Source organism: Bubalus kerabau, chromosome 3 (assembly GCF_029407905.1).
Source record: "Bubalus kerabau isolate K-KA32 ecotype Philippines breed swamp buffalo chromosome 3, PCC_UOA_SB_1v2, whole genome shotgun sequence".
Lineage (NCBI taxonomy): Eukaryota > Metazoa > Chordata > Mammalia > Artiodactyla > Bovidae > Bubalus > Bubalus kerabau.
Genome location: NC_073626.1, coordinates 139297167 through 139318845, shown reverse-complemented (window position 1 = coordinate 139318845; position 21679 = coordinate 139297167). Strand labels below are relative to the sequence as shown.

Below are 21679 nucleotides of genomic sequence, written 5' to 3'. Positions count from 1 at the left end.
TAAAAACATTCCAGACCATATTATAGGGTTTGTACAGACTGCCTTGTCATCTATAATTTCTTCTAGCAGACATTCACCTCTTGTACCAGAGTCCATGCCAGACACATTAATGTTCACTTCTCATTTCATTCTCCATAAAAACCTTTAGAGGGAAGTTTATTATCCCCACATTACAGGAAAGAGTCTCAGAGAAATTAAGCAATATTAATTCTATCAATATTCTATTTTCCCATAATGAATTCAAACCAAACTGTCTAATAGAGTTCTTCCACAGAAAACCTTCAATGTATAACAATCAATACTGATTCTCTTCCTACTCTCTGAAAATCCTTTCTGACCATACTAGCTATTCTTTTTGCTTTGGAGAAAATGTTTCCAATGATACACCCACAGCCTTCCTTATTACTTTCTATACTTCCCTTAGAGACTTCATCTATGACTTCAATGTTATATTCTTGATGGATGATTCATCAAGTCTGACAGTCTTTCTCCCACAGTTCCATATCTAAGTGTCTCTGAATCAGTGGCAATATATTTAGCCTCCCTGAGACTGTATCCTCATCCATAAATTATGGCAATAATATTATCTTAAATATTACTATTAAGTGAGATAATGGACCAAATGCAGCTGACACCTTTATGTTCAAGAAATGATAGCTGCTTTCTTCCTAGTTCTCCAATCTCTAGTTTTCTCCAGATTAAGCAAATTCAGTTGCAACTCACTGTTGAAATTTACAGTTTATTTCCCTCCCTAATTAGCAGCTCTCTTTAGTTTCAAATTTCTATGAAATCCTCCAACTATAAGTTGAACCTCCATTCATTTTGATCATGTCTCCTTTGCCTACCACCCAGATCCTCTTTTGCATACCGTGAGTCCTAAAGAGTCCAGTATTTTAGGGCCACCCTTACATTGGTTCATTCTTTCTGCCTCCGACCCTGGTTCAGTCCATCATTACTAGTATTCCTCATTTTGCAGCAGTTGCACAAATGATCTCCCTCCCTGTCTCACCCACTTCCCATTTATCTTGCATATTCCCATTATCCTTTTTAAAACAGCAATTTAGCATTATTATTCTCTTTTTCAAAACCTTTTAATCTTCCCTCATGTTTTATGGGCTTCCCTGGTAGCTCAGCTGGTAAAGAATCCACCTGCAATTCAGGAGACCCCGGTTCAATTTTTGGGTCAGGAAGATTCCCTGGAGAAGGGATAGGCTACCCACTCCCGTATTCTTGGGTTCCTTTGGTGGCTCAGATGGTAAAGAATCTGCCTGCAGTGTGGGAGACCTGGATTTGATCCCTGGGTTGGGAAGATCCACAGGAGACATGGGTTTGATCCCTGGACTGAAGATCCCTTGGAGGAGGGCATGGCAACCCACTCCAGTATGGTTGCCTGGAGACTCCTCATGGACAGAGGAGCCTGGTGGGCTGCAGTCCATTGCGTCGCAAAGAGTCAGACACAACTGAGTGACTTAGTACATGTTCTATAGGAAACAGTCCAAGCTCCTTGACAGTTTGATCCATTGCCAGTCTTCTTTCCTGGTATTTATCAAAGACACCCATCTCCCCACACAGGCTGTTTCATTTAGGATTTGTTTGCAAGAAACAGAAAGCCTGAGAAATAGTTGCTTAAACAATCAAATTTTCAGGTTAGAAAGTCCAGGATAAGACTCCGTTAAGTCATCAAGAACCAGAGTTCCCTCTATCTCATTTGTTGTCCGTCCTTCATGTGTGGCTTTCATAACAAGACCATGGCTACATGATACTTCCATTCCAGGAAGAAGGAGGGGAAAGGAGCAAAAGGAATTCTACCTTTTATTTGGAAAGATGCCCTCTTTCCTCTCCCTTTCCCACTCAGAGACTTCCATTTACAGTACACAGGCCAGAATAATATCACATCTGCAAGGAAGATGGCAGAGCAAGATTTTAAGCTGGGTATGTGGGCTTCCCTGGTGGCTCAGATGGCAAAGAATCTTCCTGCAATGCCAGAGACCTGGGTTCAATTCCTGAGTTGGGAAGACCCCTTGGAGAAGGGAAAGGCAACCCACTCCAGTATTCTTTCATGGAGAATTCCCTGTACGGGGGAATTCCTGGCAGGCTACAGTCCGTAGGGTCGCAAAGAGTCGGTCACAACTGAATGACTAACACTTTCACTTTATGTGCAATCCCAAACAGCGTCTAAGAAGAACGGTGTATTTCTTGGGCTGCCATGATAGAATTCCACAGACTTCATGGCTTAAACAACAGTTCTGGAGGCTGGGAAGTCCAAGATCAATGTGCCTGATTGGGAGTTAGGACTTCAACCTACGAAATGTGGGGAGAAGGGGAACACTATCAGCCCATAACAAAAGGATATAAGGAAGCAGAGAGCCAAGTCTTCCATAGAAGCAAGCCTGCATCCCCTTTGACTTGTGTTCTCCCTTTTGCTACTTCTCTGCCATTGCTCAAAAACTTCTTTCTCCCACATCTTGGCTATCAAAATTTTCTCCATAAAAATCTACCAATGGCCAGTCAGGACTGATCTTCTTATCCCTAATTCTAGCTCTTGAACTAAAACTATGAAACTGTGAAACTATGAAACTGTCATAGTTTCATACCCTATGGGAGCCATCATGTTAGGTTACATTATGTGCAGTTCTTAATAACGTTTATTTAGCATCTACATATTTGGAACCCTTTATATGCATCATTTCTAAATCTCACAACACTGAAAAGTAGGATTACTTCACAGATAAGGAAATTGAGGTGCAGAGAGATTAAATAATATTTTCCCAGGGAAATGGCAGAGTCCAATGTTGAACATAGTTAAATTTAGTTCTGAAACTTTACCACACCATGCTGTTTCTCCAAATAGTGTCTGTTCCTGTCCCTCTCCATATACCTCTTTGTAGTCCCACACTTAGCAATGCATATTTTACACAGTGGAAATTTGTTTTCAAGATTTTGAATCATCTTTAACTATCACTCTGAATTCTTTTTCAGGTACACTCCCTATGTCCTTCTCTTGTTTGGTTTGGAGGGTTTTTATCATGTTCCTTCACCTGCTGGATATTTCTCTGCCTTTTGTTTAGTTTGCAGTGTTTGGGGTCTCCTTTCTGCAGGCTGGAGGGTCATCAGTTCAGTTCAGTTGCTCAATTGTGTCCGACTCTTTGCGACCCCATGAATCGCAGCACGCCAGGCCTCCCTGTCCATCACCAACTCCCGGAGTTCACCCAGACTCACATCCATCGAGTCCGTGATGCCATCCAGCCATCTCATCCTCTGTCGTCCCCTTCTCCTCCTGCCCCCAATCCCTCCCAGCATCAGAGTCTTTTCCAATGAGTCAATTCTTCACATGAGGTGGCTAAAGTACTGGAGTTTCAGCTTTAGCATCATTCCTTCTAAGGAAATCCCAGGGCTGATCTCCTTCAGAATGGACTGGAGGGCCATAGTCCCTCTTAATTGTGGAGTCTGCTCCTGTGGGTGGGGTTGGACCAGTGGTTTGTGAAAGTTTCCTGGTGCTGGGAACTTGTGTCTGTGTCCTGGTGGATGGAGCTGGATCTCTTCTCTCTGGAGTGCAGTGCAGTGTCCAGTAGTGAGTTTGGGGGTGTCTAGTGGTTTGGCATGACTTTGGGAAGCCTGTCTGTTAATGTTCTTGTGTTCATGTTTTGCTGGAGGATTAGCATGGGGTGACTTGCACTGGAGCTTGTTCGCTCTTGGATGGAGCTTGGTCTCCGGGTAGGTATGGAGACTTTTGGGTGGGCTCTCATCTATTAATATTCCCTGGGGTCAGGAGTTCTGTGATGGTCCAAAGTTCTGGAGTTGAGCCTCCTGCCTCTGGGTTTTGGTCCCCCTTTTACAGTAGCTTCAAGACTTCTCTGTCCACACAGCACAGAAGACAAAAGCCCTAGGTTAATGGTAAAACAACTCTCTACAGCCAGGAACACCCAAAGAGATTCACAGTTTTACAAAGAGAAGAGAAGAGAGAGGAGGGAGGGAGAAGTGATAAGGAGGAGAAAAGGGCGAGTCAAAAGAGAAAACAGCAATCAAGCCATTTATCAAATCCTTAAGAGAAAATGGATACTAAAAATTAGACACTTAATGGTATAAAATTGATTACAAATATCAAAAAGCAAAAATTAAAAACCTAGCTTAGAGATTAGACTCTTAAAAGTACAATATAAAAAAAAAACATCAAACACACAAAAAATTTTTTTAACGGGGAATTTATTTTAAAAATGAAGTTTTCTTTTTAGAGAGGTAATCAGTTCAGTTCAGTTCAGTCGCTCAGTTGTGTCTGACTCTTTGCGACCCCATGAATCACAGCATCCCAGGCCTCCTTGCCCATCACCGACTGCCGGAATTCACTCAAACTCATGTCCATCAAGTTGGTGATGCCATCCAGCCATCTCATCCTCTGTCGTCCCCTTCTCCTCCCGCCCCCAATCCCTCCCAGCATCAGGGTCTTTTAAAATGAGTCAACTCTTCACATGAGGCGGCCAAAGTATTGGAGTTTCAGCTTCAACATCAGTCTCTCCATTAACACCCAGGACTGATCTCCTTTAGGATGGACTGGTTGGATCTCCTTGCAGTCCAAGGGACTCTCAAGAGTCTTCTCCAACACTACAGTTCAAAAGCATCAATTCTTCTGCACTCAGCGTTCTTTATAGTCCAACTCTCACATCCATATATGACTACTAGAAAAACCATAGCCTTGACTAGATGGACCTTTGTTGGCAAACTAATGTCTGCTTTTTAATATGCTACCTAGGTTGGTCATAACTTTCCTTCCAAGGAGTAAACGTCTTTTAACTTAATGGTTGCAATCACCATGTGCAGTGATTTTGGAGCCCCCAAAATAAAGTCAGCCACTGTTTCCACTGTTTCCCCATCTATTTGCCATGAAGTGATGGGACCAGATGCCATGATCTTCGTTTTCTGAACGTTGAGCTTTAAGCCAACTTTTTCACTCTCCTCTTTCACTTTCATCAAGAGGCTCTTTTGTTCACTTTCTGCCATAAGGGTGGTGTCATCTGCATATCTGAGGTTATTGATATTTCTCCCAGCAGTCTTGATTCCAGCTTGTGCTTCCTCCAGCCCAGCGTTTCTCATAATGTACTCTGCATATAAGTTAAACAAGCAGGGTGACAATATACAGCCTTGACGTACTCCTTTTCCTATTTTGAACCAGTCTGTTGTTCTATGTCCAGTTCTAACTGTTGCTCCCTGACCTGTATACAGGTTTCCCAAGAGGCAGGTCAGGTGGTCTGGTATTCCCATCTCTTTCAGAATTTTCCACAGTTTCTTGTGATCCACACAGTCAAAGGCTTTGGCATAGTCAATAAAGCAGAAATAGATGATTTTCTGGAACTCTCTTGCTTTTTTGATGATCCAGTGGATGTTGGCAACTTGATCTCTGGTTCCTCTGCCTTTTCTAAAACCAGCTTGAACATCTGGAAGTTCACGGTTCACGTATTGCTGAAGCCTGGCTTGGAGAATTTTGAGCATTACTTTACTAGCGTGTGAGATGAGTGCAATTGTGCGGTAGTTTGAGCATTCTTTGGCATTGCCTTTCTTTGGGATTGGAATGAAAACTGACCTTTTCCAGTCCTGTGGCCACTGCTGAGTTTTCCAAATGTGCTGGCATATTGAGTGCAGCACTTTCACAGCCTCATCTTTCAGGATTTGAAATAGCTCAGCTGGAATTCCATCACGTCCAGTAGCTTTGCTCATAGTGATGCTTCCTATGGCCCACTTGACTTCACATTCCAGGATGTCTGGCTCTAGGTGAGTGATCACACTATCATGATTATCTTGGTCGTGAAGATCTTTTTTGTACAGTTCTTCTGTGTTCTTGCCACCTCTTCTTAATATCTTCTGCTTCTGTTAGGTCCATACCATTTCTGTCCTTTATCGAGCTCATCTTTGCATGAAATGTTCCCTTGGTATCTCTAATTTTCTTGAAGAGATCTCTAGTCTTTCCCATTCTTAATAGTATGCTATAAAAAATAAAAGTTAAAGGAGTAATAAAGAACCGTATTAGGACAGTATAAAGGAAAAAAGAAAAAGGATGGGGAAGAAAGGGGAAAAAAAGAATAAGAATACAAAATTAAATTAAAAAACAATAAGCTCTAAGATAAAGAGAGACAAAATATTCATTGACTGCAAGTTTCACTGTTTTTAGAATGTCATTTCTCTCCAAAACAATATGTATATTAAATGCAATCTCAGTGAAAATTCCAGCAGTCTATTTTAATTCTACAAGCTGATTCTAAAATTATAGAAAAGCAAAAAATTTCAAATAGTCACAATAATTTTGGAAAAGAATCACAGCAACACATGATTTCAAGATTTACTATAAAGCTACAGTAATCAAGGTGGTATGATACTGGCAAAAGGATAGATAAGTCCATCCACAGAAGAGAACAAAAAGTTCCAAAAATAGAGCCACATGTTTATGGTCAATTGATTATTGACAGAGGTTCCAAAGCATCCCAATGGAGAAGGAAAATCTCAACGTTTAGTTTTGGGATATCTGGATACTCATACTGGAAAAAAAACAAGCTTGGAACCCTTCCTCAGATTATATACAAAACTAACTTGAGGCGACTCATAAATCTAAATGTAAAAGCTCAACTATAAAGCTTCCAGTGGAGCTATTTCAAATCCTGAAAGATGAGGCTGTGAAAGTGCTGCACTCAATATGCCAGCACATTTGGAAAACTCAGCAGTGGCCACAGGACTGGAAAAGGTCAGTTTTCATTCCAATCCCAAAGAAAGGCAATGCCAAAGAATGCTCAAACTACCGCACAATTGCACTCATCTCACACGCTAGTAAAGTAATGCTCAAAATTCTCCAAGCCAGGCTTCAGCAATACGTGAACCGTGAACTTCCAGATGTTCAAGCTGGTTTTAGAAAAGGCAGAGGAACCAGAGATCAAGTTGCCAACATCCACTGGATCATCAAAAAAGCAAGAGAGTTCCAGAAAATCATCTATTTCTGCTTTATTGACTATGCCAAAGCCTTTGACTGTGTGGATCACAAGAAACTGTGGAAAATTCTGAAAGAGATGGGAATACCAGACCACCTGACCTGCCTCTTGGGAAACCTGTATACAGGTCAGGGAGCAACAGTTAGAACTGGACATAGAACAACAGACTGGTTCAAAATAGGAAAAGGAGTACGTCAAGGCTGTATATTGTCACCCTGCTTGTTTAACTTATATGCAGAGTACATTATGAGAAACGCTGGGCTGGAGGAAGCACAAGCTGGAATCAAGACTGCTGGGAGAAATATCAATAACCTCAGATATGCAGATGACACCACCCTTATGGCAGAAAGTGAACAAAAGAGCCTCTTGATGAAAGTGAAAGAGGAGAGTGAAAAAGTTGGCTTAAAGCTCAACGTTCAGAAAACGAAGATCATGGCATCTGGTCCCATCACTTCATGGCAAATAGATGGGGAAACAGTGGAAACAGTGGCTGACTTTATTTTGGGGGCCTCCAAAATCACTGCAGATGGTGATTGAAGCCATGAAATTAAAAGACACTTACTCCTTGGAAGGAAAGTTATGACCAACCTAGATAGCATATTAAAAAGCAGAGACATTAGTTTGCCAACAAAGGTCCGTCTGGTCAAAGCTATGGTTTTTCCAGTAGTCATGTATGGATGTGAGAGTTGGACTATAAAGAACGCTGAGTGCAGAAGAATTGATGCTTTTGAACTGTAGTGTTGGAGAAGACTCTTGAGAGTCCCTTGGACTGCAAGGAGATCCAACCAGTCCATCCTAAAGGAGATCAGTCCTGGGTGTTCATTGGTGAGACTGATGGTGAAGCTGAAACTCCAGTACTTTGGCCACCTGACATGGAGAACTGACTCATTTTAAAAGACCCTGATGCTGGGAAAGATTGAGGGCAGGAGGAGAAGGAGACAACAGAGGATTAGATGGTTGGATGGCATCATTGACACAATAGACATGGGTGTGGGTGGACTCCAGGAGCTGGTGTTGGATAGGGAGGCCTGGCATGCTGCGGTTCATTGGGTTGCAAAGAGTCGGACATGACTGAGTGACTGAACTGAGCTGAACTGATAAAGCTTCTAGAAGAAAATACAGGAGAAAGCTTTGAGATATGATGATAGGCAAAGATGCATAGTTAAGAGAAAGAAAGCAACGGCAATTTAAAAGTTGTTGTTATAGTTCATCATTATTAAAAAGACTTCTGCTCATCAAGTCATCATTATGAAAATATGCAGGTAAACCACTGATAGACAAACATATTTCTGATAAAAGATTTTATTTCAAGATATATAAAATACTTACACAACTCATAAAACCTCAGTACAAATAACCCAATTTTTAGAAGTGGACGTTTTAAAGACAAAAGTCAGGAGCTAGTATTTTTAGCAGAAATCTAAAACATACTCACTGCCACTTGGAAGCACATTACTGTTGGAGAATTAAGATGACATCATCTCTACTACTGAGATTTCTTGGAAACTTCCCCAGGGCTAGGCTACAGAATGTATTCTTGAAGAGTAAAGGTATGTTATTTATTTTATTTTGTTTAAAATAATTGTATAATACTTTATGCACCTAAAGAACTAAAGAGCTCCCAGAATACTAAGAACTAACAATCAATGTGTTGGGGGAGAGTTGTAGGGAGAGGAGTTGTTGGTTTTTTAAAAATAAAAACTCACTCTATTTCAGAGCTCACACTTGATGAACAGCACTAAGAGAGGGAATCATTTGCCCATTATGCGCAAGAATATTCAAAAAATACCCATCTGAATTATCTACAAATTTTCCCCTTAACTGAAACTACTCCCTTTATCATACAAAATATGTTCCTGGAAATTTAGCAGTATTTTAAGAATGGTGTTTTTTCCATGGGTTTAAATAATTTTACCAATGGGTTAAAATATGAGGTCCATTACAAATTATATGACTCAGGGTGAGGTCTTATTTAATAGTCTAAGGTGGAAACTTTCCTCATTCCTTTTGTATAAGAAGACATTTTATAGTATAGTTTCACTAATGTAGAACCTCCGGTTCATAATAGACATTTCAACTCAAATCAAATCCATGTTGTATTGTGAATTGGATAACAGTAGAAGCTTCGTTTTTCAAAAGAGAATGAAGAATTTATATCCAGTTTCTAGGGCTTTCCATGGTGCACTGTATTCAGTAGAGGCTAAAGCAGCTGTGAGTTATGGACCTTTCTCCTTTGTGAGTGGTGCGACATCCTGACACGCTGTGTACTAGTTTCCTATGGCTACTGTAACAAATTGACAAAAGGTGGGTGGTTTTAAAACAACAGAAAGTTATCCTCTGACAGTTCTGGAGGCCAGAATCAGTATCACTAAGCCAAAATCAAGGTGTGGTCAGGACCACTTTTCCTCTGAAGACTCTAGGGAAGAATCTGCTTGTGACTTCAGCCCCAGAACGACTTAAATGGAAATGTATATGTGGTCACAAAAATGCCACACTCCAATTTCCACTGGTTTGTGTGCAATAACTAGACTGAATGTTAATTTACACTTTACTAGTCCTCTGACTAGTGCAACAACTGGATCGAATGTTAATTTACACTTTACTAGTCCCCTGAATAGTCAAGTCAAATAAAAAAATATTTTTGGCCTACCTACAGTTATATCTCCCCTCCTTATTAAAATATGGCATCATGTAAATCTTTAGATGAACATAACAAGATAGACATGTAACAGGGCTCAAATTTCAAAAGAAAATTATAAGAATCTAAACTCAAGTATTACCTAAACAATGATTAATTCTATAAGCATTTGTGATATGCTGGCCTAGTCTATGCCAGGCATTAATGTAAGCTCTGAAGAATCAATGATAAAAAAGACATGATGCTGACTTTAAGGAGCTCACCTTGGAACAATGAGACATGTGGAAGCAAATATCATTATCCAAATTCAAGGTAAAAGTTGTTGAAGTAATGAAGTTGTTCATTTTTCTCAGGAGACTTGATATTTGAAGTGAGCCTTGAAGGACAGGGAGGAGTTCTGAGAACACACAAGAGTTAGAGAAGGCATTCCAGGCAGAAGCAACAGTGTGTTCAAAGGCACTGAGGTGTATGTGTGGGTGTTGTTCATTAGAGAGGTCAGATGGCTGGGTTGGTAGGACAGGGTCATTTTGAGGGTCTTTACATCAGGGTTGAAAGCTTAGACTTTATCTTATGGGCATCCTGAAGCCACTAGGGCTGGATGTGATGCTACTAAACTTTTTCTGGGCCATGTGACCTTGTTTTTCTGTTGTGTCTCCTTCGGGGTCAGTTGCAAAGCCAAGCTTGTTACCAGCTACCTCGGGCTCTCTGCTGAAAAAGCAGATTGACTTCTGGAAAGCTCTTTGTAAAGTCATAAGAAAACATTTAACTTTTATATTTTAGGAAAAATCCTTCACTTACTTGTTATGGCTTTGGAGGTACCAATGTGCCCTGAGGTGGCAGAGGTATAGAGACCTGCTTCTCCAACCCAGCTGAAAGAGTTTGATGTATATCCCAGTCACCTTGTGAATCTAGATGTCCATTTTATTGCTCCATGTCTCTGGGCTGGTTTAAGATCATGCATGATTGTCATAATTTTTACCTTTTGTTGCCTCTACTCCTTCATCTTAGCTGCAGGGGAAATAGCTTGATCTATGGCAGCATCAAAAGATATGTGCTGGCTGTCCATCTTTGTCCAGTCTGTGGCATTTGGCATTTGTTTCAGGAAGGCTGGTGGCAGGGAGGAAGACCGACTGGGGAGGGACCTTGGGGGGAAGGGGATTGCTGCTGAAGCCCCAGCAGATGATAACACAGATCTGAGTAAAGCAGAGGCCATGAGACCAAGCTGGGCTTGAAAGCAAATGATCTCAGGGAAGGATGGCCACCTCACTTGGCCTTGGCTTCTAGAATTGGCACACACCCTGGCCCTAAACAGCTGTAACCTGGTTTTGGAGGAAGATCTCTTTTTCTCTTCAAAATACTCCTTTCACATTTTTTAAACAAAACAGAGTATAACAAAGAATAAAAGAGATTTTTCCATAGTGAATGGCTGGAGAATCTGAGAATCAACTCTCTACACTCAGAGATGCTTACACTGTACTGATACTGCCAAAAAGAAAAAAAGCAATCAGCCATATTGTGGAGGTGTTCAAGAATGTCACAGGTTTTATAAAACCAACTTTTCTGAGTCTAAGCCCCTTTCTGACTGAAACTGGGGAGTAGACATACAATTTCAGTGGTTTCTGGACCTTCCCTCCCTTCCCCAGGGTCTCACAGGATCTGGAAACTTTATGTAGCCCCAGGATATGAGGGGTGAGCCTCTCCCATCCATTGAGGTCATGGTGGGTTCTCTTTTTCTTCTGTTCTGTGCTTGACAAGAGGCTTATGCCTCTTCTCCCCTCTTCCCTTTAGTCTATTTTCAAACTGAAATCTGCTCACTACCACAAAAAGCATTTATGATTGCTATGAGCAGAAAGCTGCCTGGTGTACTCTTTTAGTCATGTGAGCAAGCTTTCAATTACCTCTGAAGTTCTCATCATCACTGAGGAAGCAGTCTATAAACAGTTATTTTTCCTTTCCCTTACTTGACAAGGGGGAAGAAAAGATATAATGCTTGTCCTGTTCATGATACAGCTGAATAACTATACTACCTCTGTTTTTTTCCCCCCTAATAAAGACAGAAAGGGTTTGAATAGGTGATATAGAACAGCAATCCAATAGTTTTAAAATTTCTCCATTTCTCCCACAATGTCCTCTTTATTCCTCTCCTCATTTTTGTTGTTGTTGTTCAGTTTCTAAATTGTGTCCGACTCTTTGCGACCCCACGGACTGCAGCACGCCAGGCTTCCCTATCCATCACCAACTCCCAGAGTTTGCTCAAACTCCAGTCCATTGAGTCAGTGATGCTATCCAACCATCTGGTCCTCTGTTGCCCCCTTCTCCTTCTGCCTTCAGTCTTTCCCAGCATCAGGGTCTTTTCCAGTGAGTCGGCTCTTCGTATCAGGTGGCCAAAGTATTGAACCTTCAACTTCAGCATCAGTCCTTCCAATGAATATTCAGGGTTGATTCCTTTTAGGATTAACTGGTTTGATCTCCTTGCTGTCCAAGGGACTCTCAAGACTTCATTTTACCATTATGTTTGAATTTCTAATCTAATTAAGTTTGTGATTCAGTCAACATATATTTATTAGATTTCTTTTATGCAGTAGTCCTATGCTGAGTACTCTATTTTCCTCCTAATTTCTGGTTGAGAAATGCCAGCAAAGACCTTCATTTAGATGGATCTAGCTATGGAAGGCTGAATATCCCAACCGCTACTTTTACAAATGCTGTATTTAATGAAGAGGCCAAATGGGGCAATTTAGATGAGAAATTAATGGTTTGAGAACCTGAACTATCTTGGGTTTTTTCTTTTCTGTCTCTTTTAATTGAATTTCTCAACTGAATAATTGAAAAATATCTATGTAGTGCTGTGTTGATACACTGAAAAAAAATCATCAGCTTTATCAATAATACCTTCTTCTTTTCAAGGCAGAGATTTGAAATTAAGAAAATATATATATTTTTAAATACATAATTTCTTTTAACAATCAGGAAAACTCCAGTCTTAGTGAACAAGATGATAATATTTATATGTTATTTTTAGTCCACTGCTCTTTTGAGAAACTATATTTCTTAAATGCAGAGCTCTTAAAAGGGAGAACAAATGAGCTGTGTTTTTATATAAATGGAACTAAAATTAGAAATTATTCAGAGATAAATGGATTTGCAAATCTACACTAATTTATTCAGTCTTTTCCATTTAAAAAGTTCATTGTCTATGGATTGGGCTCAGTGCTGGTACTGGGAGAAAGTAAGGGTGAGCACTGTTTAAGGAGTTTGCAGTATTAATAATCTTGTTAATATTCCAATTTTATTAGGCGCTTTACCTTTAAAGTCCTAGAGTTTTAAGGAGAGTTAGTGTAATAAAATTCCAGGGTGTTCATTTACTCACTTGACCACTGACATTTAAACAGACTAAAGTCTTACAATAAGGTCAATGATAATAACACCTTCTCTGATTCTATTTCCTCTTGTAGCTACTGCCTCTCTCTTTCCACTCTTTCTTCCCTTCTGTCCCCTCACCCCGACCCCCACTGCCACAGCACATACGGGTAACCTTCTCAAGACTTTGATATATTAATTTTATCTTTCCTTTCATTTCCATCCATCACTCACTTTTTTTTTTTTTTTTTGACCGCACCATGCAGGATGTAGGATCTTAATTCCCTGAGCAGGGATTGAACCTGTGGCCCCTACAGAGGAAGCTCAGAGTCTTAACCAATGGACTGCCAGGGAAGTCCCTCCATCCACTTGCTTCTAATCTAACTTTCATCTCCATCTACCTAAACATATCTAATGCTCCATGTTCAGTCCTCATTTTACTCCATTTGTCCCTTCTTGTAACATGTTCTTCTCTTGCTCCCATCCTCTCCTGATTTTTCCCCAGTCTCCAGGGCCTCGTTTGTATGTGTGTTTGTGCTTAGTCACTCAGTCGTGTCCAACTCTTTGCAATCCACCAGACTCCTTGGTATAGATTCCAATATAAGGCTGGTTCATGTTAAAATTTCTCAAAGCTCAAGTTGTAGGTCATCTTTTCTTCTCATTTATAATCTTCACTGAGGTAATCTCATCCTGTATATACCAACAACTCTCATATTTGCATCTCCTTCCTAGATCTCTCCTCTGAACTTCAGACTTGTGTATCCAACTGTATACTCTCCATCCCCTCTTGGATATTTCTGAGGCTCTCTAAACTCAACATGTCCCACCTGGAACTTATGATCCTCATCTCTTTTTTCTGGTATTTGAAATGTCAGCCAATGGCATTGTGGTTCTCTCAGCTGCATTATCCTGAAACCTAGGGATTGGTCTCGAAACTCTTTTCCCCTTAGCACTGGCTTCCATAGTATCCAGTACATTACCAGTACCTTCTAATCATCTGTCAGATCCACCATTATTCTGCATCTGTGCTACCACCCTAATCCAAGTTTACATCTTCTCCTGCCTGGCTTACTGGTCTCTCTCTTTTCTAGCTCAATCTGTCCTCCACACTGCAACCAGAATAGCCTCTTTAAGTTGCAAGTCTAATCAAGTCACTTGGATACTTAAAACTTTTCTATCACTTAGCACTGCTTGCAGCAGAAAGATTATAATCTGACCACTTCTACAGGCCCATCTTGCATCAGCTCCTCACATTGCTCCCTCTACTCCTCAGATATTAACAATTTCAGTTGCTTTAATGCCATGTTTCTTCTGGTCACAAGGGCTAGCAGAGTTGCTCACCTTCTGAACAACTCTTTTCTCTCTGTCCTCCCTAGGTTGCCTATGTAACTCCCACTCATCTACCAGATATAAGGTCAGTTCTTCACAGAAACCTTACCTGATCTCTCATACTGCATCAAATCCACCTGTTCTACACTCATAGCGCCATAATCTCAGTAGAAGTTGTCATCCTTGATATTTATACATTTTGTTGTATAAAGTTTTGATTAATGTCTGTCTTGCCCACTAATCTGTTAATTCACTGAGGGCAAGTGCCTTTGTTGAATTAACAGATTAAATAAATAGATTTATAATTCTTATCGGAGAAGGCAATAGCACCCCACTCCAGTACTCTTGCCTGGAAAATCCCATGGATGGAGGAGCCTGGTAGGCTGCAGTCCATGGGGTCGCTAAGAGTCGGACACGACTGAGTGACTTCACTTTCACTTTTTCACTTTCATGCATTGGAGAAGGAAATGGCAACCCACTCCAGTGTTCTTGCCTGGAGAATCCCAGGGGCAGGAGAGCCTGGTGGGCTAACGTCTATGGGGTCACACAGAGTCGGACACGACTGAAGTGACTTAGCAGCAGCAGCATAATTCTTACCATTTTATCTTCAAAAACCCTGTGCAGTCCCTGGCACATAGTATGTATTCAATAAAAATTTGTTGAATAAATGAACAAAGGCATGACTAAATGAAGGTCATAATGACCCTCCTAAGGTCAGGATGGCAAGACCAAGATTGTAGCCAGGTACTCTAAATTCCAGTACAGTTACTGTGAAAGTGAAAGTTTAGTCGCTCAGTCGTGTCTGACTCTTTGCAACCCTATAGTGGGCAACCCTTGGCCCTCCAGGCTCCTCTGTCCATGGAATTCTCCAGGCAAGAATACTGGCATGGGTTGCCGTTCCCTTCTCCAGGGGATACAGATTACTAACCTTCTCAATAAAGAACTTCTCCTGGATTGTTCTTCAAATCTTAAATACTATTTAAAACTTGTAAAGTGTCTTGAGATTCCCAGAAGAAATACAAGTTATGGGTTACAAAGAGCAATTTTATCTCTTGCAATAGAATTTTCTGTTTTATTTGAAAGGCTAATAACTTCAAAAGAGCATTCTCTTAGGTGGGACAGTCATCATCATATTCCCAGCTGCTGTGTATATACCTTCTCTTAGAACTGAAAAAGGAGAAAGCCATTTTGCTGTGTGGAAGTGCTTTGTGTATTTTATAACATACAAATGTTCAGTGGTTGGAGGAGAATCTGCTGTATTTAGGACAAACAGGTTCTCTGTTAGCCCCGAAGAAGCCTGAAGATGTGATTTTCAAGGGTCTTTGTGCTGTGGAATAAAATGGAATCATTATTTTTGAATTCTCCCTGCTCACGTCAGTGACTCCCACCTGCAACTGATCTGCTGGTTATAAGTAGCCATGAATTGCCTTGCAGATTGCAGGCAGTGTAGCCAACCAGGGCCAGGCAAAACCAAACTCCTGGTAAGTTTTATTAGCTCTTTCTGTTGAGTTTCGTTTCCATTTTACACCTTGGGGTGGGAGACAATCTCTACTAACACTGGTGTGGTGTGTCTGTCTCAGATCTGTGTGGAAAGTGTACATTTTTTTTTTCTTCTCTTCAAGACTGTCTTACCACTTAAAGTAAATTAAGATTGGTTGTTGTTTGGTTTGGGTTCTGTTGTTGTTATTATTAAGAATTACACTTTATTTGGGACAAGTGCTTTTTTTTTCAGTTGAAAAGGCATACTCACTTTCTAGGTTGTATTAATAATTGCTTTGTTTGTCACTGTATAACATTCTCATTCTCATAGACTCCTTTAAGCTAATCAGCTGGTTCTTGGGGGGACCTCATTAGCAAATGAATGTGGAAAAAAAGAAGACTGCAAAATTCAGGTGAATCAATATACTACTACTTCTTCCTTGTTTCCCTTTAAAAATGTTTCCTCTTTCTCTTTTCTACTTCTGCCCTCCCTTCTCCTCCCTTCTCTTTTTCTTTTCTTCAGTCACTCCCTCTCCGGTCATCGACATTTCCTTGATCCTTCCTTTCACTCAGCTCTCTTCCACCATGCCCAAAGCATTCCTGCTGCTGGCTGGTGCCCTGGTGCTACCTGGGCTTGTGCAAGGAGTCATGCTGAGAAATGAAGAAAAATGGAAGCCCCTCAACATTCCTAGAAACCGAGATCTGGTAAGAACAGCCACTGGGACATTCTGGGCTGTGGGGTGAAATCAGCACCTCCCTGGAGTTATGCACACCGCACTCTGCTAGAGAACAGTGGAGACGAGGCTGCCAAAGGTTGAGAAGATTCCCCAGCAGGACTAGAGGTGAATTTTGCTAGCCTAGTTGCCAGTGCTCTATTGTTTCTCTAGCCAATTTACATTTGTTTCTGTATGGAGAAACAAATTTATATTTAGAAATGATTTTATAGACACATGGCACATTACATTTGTAAATGATCTTATATACATATTGACTTTATAGCCTTGATTTCTAATAAATATACAAAATTAAGAGTGTAACAGGGAATTGCATTTTGCACAGCTTAGGTTGAACTGATAACAAAACAGATTGTCATATAACCAATATTTGCAAAGCCCAGTTGCAAAATCTGAAAGTTTACCTGTATTCTTGTCAATTTGCTAGGTGTTATTTTCAGCATAAAGTTATCTAGGAAGTAGAATTCAAAATATCAATAAAAATTCTCATTTAAAAAATATGCCAAATATAGCAAACATGCTGAGTTTATGATTTCAAAATACTATTTTCTAAGGAAAATTATGTAAAATATAACAATATAGTATCAAAATAATCGAATAGCACTTTGCATAGCTTCTGTGTATTTGCAGAACACACAGCTGAAAACCCCACATTCAAAACGACTGGCTCTGTTTCACCATCAGTCAGAGAGGAGGCATCTGAGCTCTGAGCACTGTGGGGTTCAGGGGGAAAAATGAGGGAAAAAATACTCACCTTTGAGTGCTTGGGGTATTTAAGTTATAAATGACATTGAACATTTCTTTCTCTCTTCAGTTTTTTAGAACTCTTCAGGCATATTTTAAACGAAGAGGTCTTGACCTTGGGAGGTTTTCAGATACTTTCTCCATGAACGAGAATCCCAGGCCTCTCTCTTTCCAGTCAGAACTTATTGCTTCTGCATTTGCAGATTATGAACAACAGAAAAACTCCCTCTCCAATTACCTCAAAGGCTGACTGTTTCCTCTGAGTGCAGGTAAAATTTATCCCTTTATCCCTAGATCTCTCTAAACATATAACTGAGTCATAAAGAGGTTTGAAAATATTTATTTGAATAAATGATTTTATTTCCTTACATAAATAAGTGCTCAGTTCTGATCATACTTGTCACTGTTAATACTCAGATGGTTCATATATTTTACAGTCTGGTTTTAAAAAGAAATGACAGTAATTTTCAAAGGATAGCTTTCTGGGAGAAGAGATATATTAAAATGGTAGAATTATCACTCAATAGAATTATGAAATACAGTGAAAACCCACCTATTCTTATATCTTTTTTCAGACCAGGTCATATAGCTAAATTATGTGGAAAATCATATGTAAAGAATGGAAATTAAAAAGTTAAAAGAATGGTTTCTTTGGGGAGAAATTATTAAGCATATATTTGAGCTTGAACTTCCTCATCTAGTAGGGAGAAAAAGGTAAAATATTAGTAAAGATGGCACTTTATCATAGGAAAAAATTTAGAAATTTATGTCTAAGATTTAATTTTTATTCATATTGTTTTAGCATCCCTATCAAATAAATACCTACCATTTAAAAAGGAACAGGTATGGTGCAAAGAAAATACATTGTGATTCTAGTCTATTAACTTTTTATTTTGCTGAATAGTAAAGGGAACTGAATTGTAATTAAAATCTACTCCCATTCTTTCATGGGCATATGGATGGAATTATGAGGAAGCAAACCATTGTTGCACTTCATTATGACTGTGAAAGGATTTTGATGATTAGCTACTTTAAATGTAATGATTTTAGAAAAATAATGCTTGTTATTCTAACAAGAGGATGCAATTTACTGTGTGGCATATGCACTTGAAAACTGTCCTACAATGAGAAGATAGAAGAAAAACAAGTATATTAATGAAGGCTTCCCTTGACTACTTTTCACACTCAGCCCCAAGAGTAACATACACTAAAAAGAGAATAATTATTAATACCAAGTATCTATTTCAGTATGGGACAGTATTGCATATAAGCTATTTTTTAAGCCTTAGTTTATTCATCTATAAATTGCATATATGGATCTCTAACTCAAAGAAAGTTTTAGAGAAAACATCAAGTACATATTCTCATGTAAGCACAAAATGAGATAATGTTTAAGGGCAGGGGAAAAAAAGAGCACTGTTAGTGGTACTGTAATATAATAAGAATTATTCAACTTTGTGAAAGAAGCAAAATTTCTGATTTGGAGACTATTTCATAATTACAAGCTTTCCGGTCCTAACAACTCTGATTAAGAAATGAAGACAAAAAGAGTTTTCACTAAAATATGTTGATATTTGGGTCTTTGGGTTAATTGTATAATCTTCATTTCTATTTCATTATAATGTTTTCTTTTTCTTTCAGAAGTCTGGTGGTTTTAAAACTACAGATGAAGCTTCTCACTAGAAAAATTCAGTCTTGATCATGGCTAAGTTTTTGTGTGTGTTTCCCTCTCCACTTTTATCAGTCTGTTATGATTTTATTCTGTATTTCCAGATTTACATGTAAATAGTTTGAGCTTTGGGACATATGTGACTTATGTGCATGGTTTTTTTCCCACTCAATAATCATAGATATCAATATAGCACTGCATATATTTGCAAGGGTTACAAAAACACCATAAAGTCAAAGGAAATTCCTTTCAGCTGTGTTCTATGTTTCTTTTTTATCATCAGTGTTTTTATTTGAAAGGGACATTGATCATTTTTACTTTAGTTAATTATCTGTAACAGGAATTTGGGTTTAAAATGTATCTTTTTCCTACAAAGAATATACATTTCTATTAAAAGACCACACAGTCTTAGTTTCATATCAAGAGAGAGTAAGTAATGAATATCCACAATTAAGTTGAAATAGAAGACAAAGAAACATGGGATTTTAGGAGTTGCTCAGGCCTCTGGGAGATGGTCTCTGCCATGATGTTCAGAGGTGTACATTGTGCTATAGCGGATATCTTGGTTTAGTCTCTTAAGTCGTGTCTGACCTGCAACCCCATGGACTGTAGCCTGCCAGGCTTCTTTGTCCATGCGATTCTCCAAGCAAGAGTACTGGAGTCGGTTGCCATTTCCTTCTCCAGGGGATCTTCCCAACCCAGGAATCGAACCCAGATATCCTGCATTGCAGGTAGATTCTTTACCAACTGAGCTACAAGGGAAACCCCACAGCAGATATCTTAGGAACCTACAACCATAGGAAGGGAGGGTAGATACAGGCAGATTTCCCTTCTTTCATAACCAGTGCTCTTCCTCCACCAGCCCTCCCCAACTCAGGCTGAATTGGTCTGATTCTCATATTCTTATTTGTAACAGCTACTTTTCTTTATGAAGGGCTGTATCATTTTTTCTGATTTCTGCAAAAAAAAAAACAAAAAACAAAAACAAAAACTATACATCGTGCCAGAAGCAAACATTGTAATCCTAATGACACTAGTCTGTACATTCCAAAGTAGTTTTATGTGGCTTTTTTGGTGGATGATTGAATATGAATAATAAAATATGCAAGAACAGGTTATATATCTGGTTCAGTATGTTCTATGTAAGTAGTCATATAAGTGTCTGTTTTCCCTGGAGAGTTGTGAGATATTTGTGAGCCAAGATCACATCTAAGCCTTTTTTTATTTCTCCAGCACCTACTACAATGCCTTGCATGTAGCAAGCACTCAAAAAATACTTGTTGATTTTTTCATATTGTTAAATCATTTACTCACTGTTTTGTATTTATATTTTATTACCATCTGACTCTGTCTTTTACAAATATACGTTGCTTATTCAAAAAAAAAAAAACAAACTTGTTGAATTCAACTAAATGTGTGATATTTTGCTATTAGTCACACAGTAATGGAAGCTGCTTCTAGTTAATGCCAAGATTTTCTGTTTAACCATTTAAAGGATGTAAATAATTATTGGTATTATTCCTCATAAAAATAGAGCCTATTCAGATAAATGATAGAGTGGTGGGGATCCTTCACCACTGTCTAGCTCCACTCAAATACCAAAGGGACTGGCTTTCCCTTTTCCTTTCACCACTCCTTCTCTGGTTGTCAAGACCTCCAAAAAAGGAATGCTTTATCAGTTTCAAGGTCTTTGAAAAGGAAGAGCATCCACAGGCGACTTTGAGCTGTGAGCTTGCAAAGTCTAAGAGAAGCAGCATGCATCCTTCTGCTGAAAAATTCCCCACAACTGGCAGGTAGCTGTCGATGGGAGGCCTACACTCCACTAGACTAGAGTTTCTCAACAGTGATGGGATTGTTATTTGGGGAAGGACAAGTCTTCATGGTGACCATTTAGCACACCTGGTCCCCAGACAATACATAGTGGCATATTAGTGATTCCCCTCCCGCATTATTTTGACAACAAAAACCTCCCTAGTTGTGTTTCTAGAAGGTCACTGGGGAAGTGATTTTGTTCACTGATTTTGTCATCAGCAGAAGACTAGTGTTTCCTGCAATGAAAATACTAAGTGTTCTGCAGGTGATCTAGGCTCCCAGGGGGTCTGTAGTCCTTCTTTCTTAGGTCCTTGACAGCCTCTCAACACTGACTCTGCTCCTTTTTGATGAGCATCCCATTCCCTGTCCCCAGGACATGGCCTGTTGGCCCCTGTTCCAGGTCTAGTGTGGTCAAGAACTATTAAGGGTGCAAGATTTTGTCCAATTTGCAAGCTACACAGTAGCTGCTACAATTTCACAAATCTTGGTGGACCCTGAGATCCCTGGATCTGAGGCAACAGATTTTGTTATTCATGGCTCAGGAGGCAGCTTGAGTTTTACATTCGCATTGGTTCCCCTTGTCCCTAAAGTATCATGGAGGCCATGGCGGGGTGGGTCCAGGTGTTTAGTGGGCATGAGTTGATTTGTACCACAGCCAAGGAACCCCAAACTTAGGAAATCCTCACTCTTATAAGGGGGCTACATGCCCAAACATGCCCAACCTTTGTCCCAGAGGGAAACATCTTTATTATACTGGTCAGGAAACAAATCTGTCCTCTGCCCCAGAGGGAGACAGTATTTCTGTCTTTCAAGGCTATTTGTTCTCCAGACATCCTTGAAAAGATAGCCCAGAGTGAAAGCAGGGACAAGCTTTTGCAGAAAAGACAACCATGGAAAAACTGCCTCCCTAAAAGCGTTATACCCCATCTTGACTCCTCTACTTGAG

The 21679-nt window shown here is 39.7% G+C and overlaps 1 protein-coding gene and 1 long non-coding RNA gene across 3 annotated transcripts; one reads left to right on the top strand and one right to left on the bottom strand.

Moving 5' to 3' along the window:
* Positions 1-15328: 15328 nt before the first annotated feature.
* Positions 15329-17399, bottom strand: LOC129647796 (uncharacterized). Its single transcript, XR_008712512.1, has 3 exons — positions 17263-17399; positions 16913-16959; positions 15329-15622 (listed from the first exon to the last, which is right to left on the bottom strand). It is a non-coding gene; the product is annotated as an uncharacterized LOC129647796 (long non-coding RNA).
* On the top strand, positions 15639-20037 carry C3H2orf66 (chromosome 3 C2orf66 homolog). 2 transcript variants are annotated; one of them, XM_055574769.1, is made up of 5 exons: positions 15704-15776; positions 16106-16187; positions 16348-16479; positions 17323-17521; positions 18894-20037. In XM_055574769.1, the coding sequence occupies exons 3-4, from the start codon at positions 16360-16362 to the stop codon at positions 17500-17502; spliced, it is 300 nt and encodes a 99-aa protein (XP_055430744.1). In that variant the 5' UTR covers positions 15704-15776; positions 16106-16187; positions 16348-16359; the 3' UTR covers positions 17503-17521; positions 18894-20037. The 2 variants fall into 2 exon arrangements, with proteins under 2 accessions (XP_055430745.1, XP_055430744.1); XM_055574770.1 differs by lacking the exon at positions 16106-16187 and having other exon boundaries at positions 15639-15776; positions 16298-16479.
* The last annotated feature ends 1642 nt before the right edge of the window (positions 20038-21679 follow it).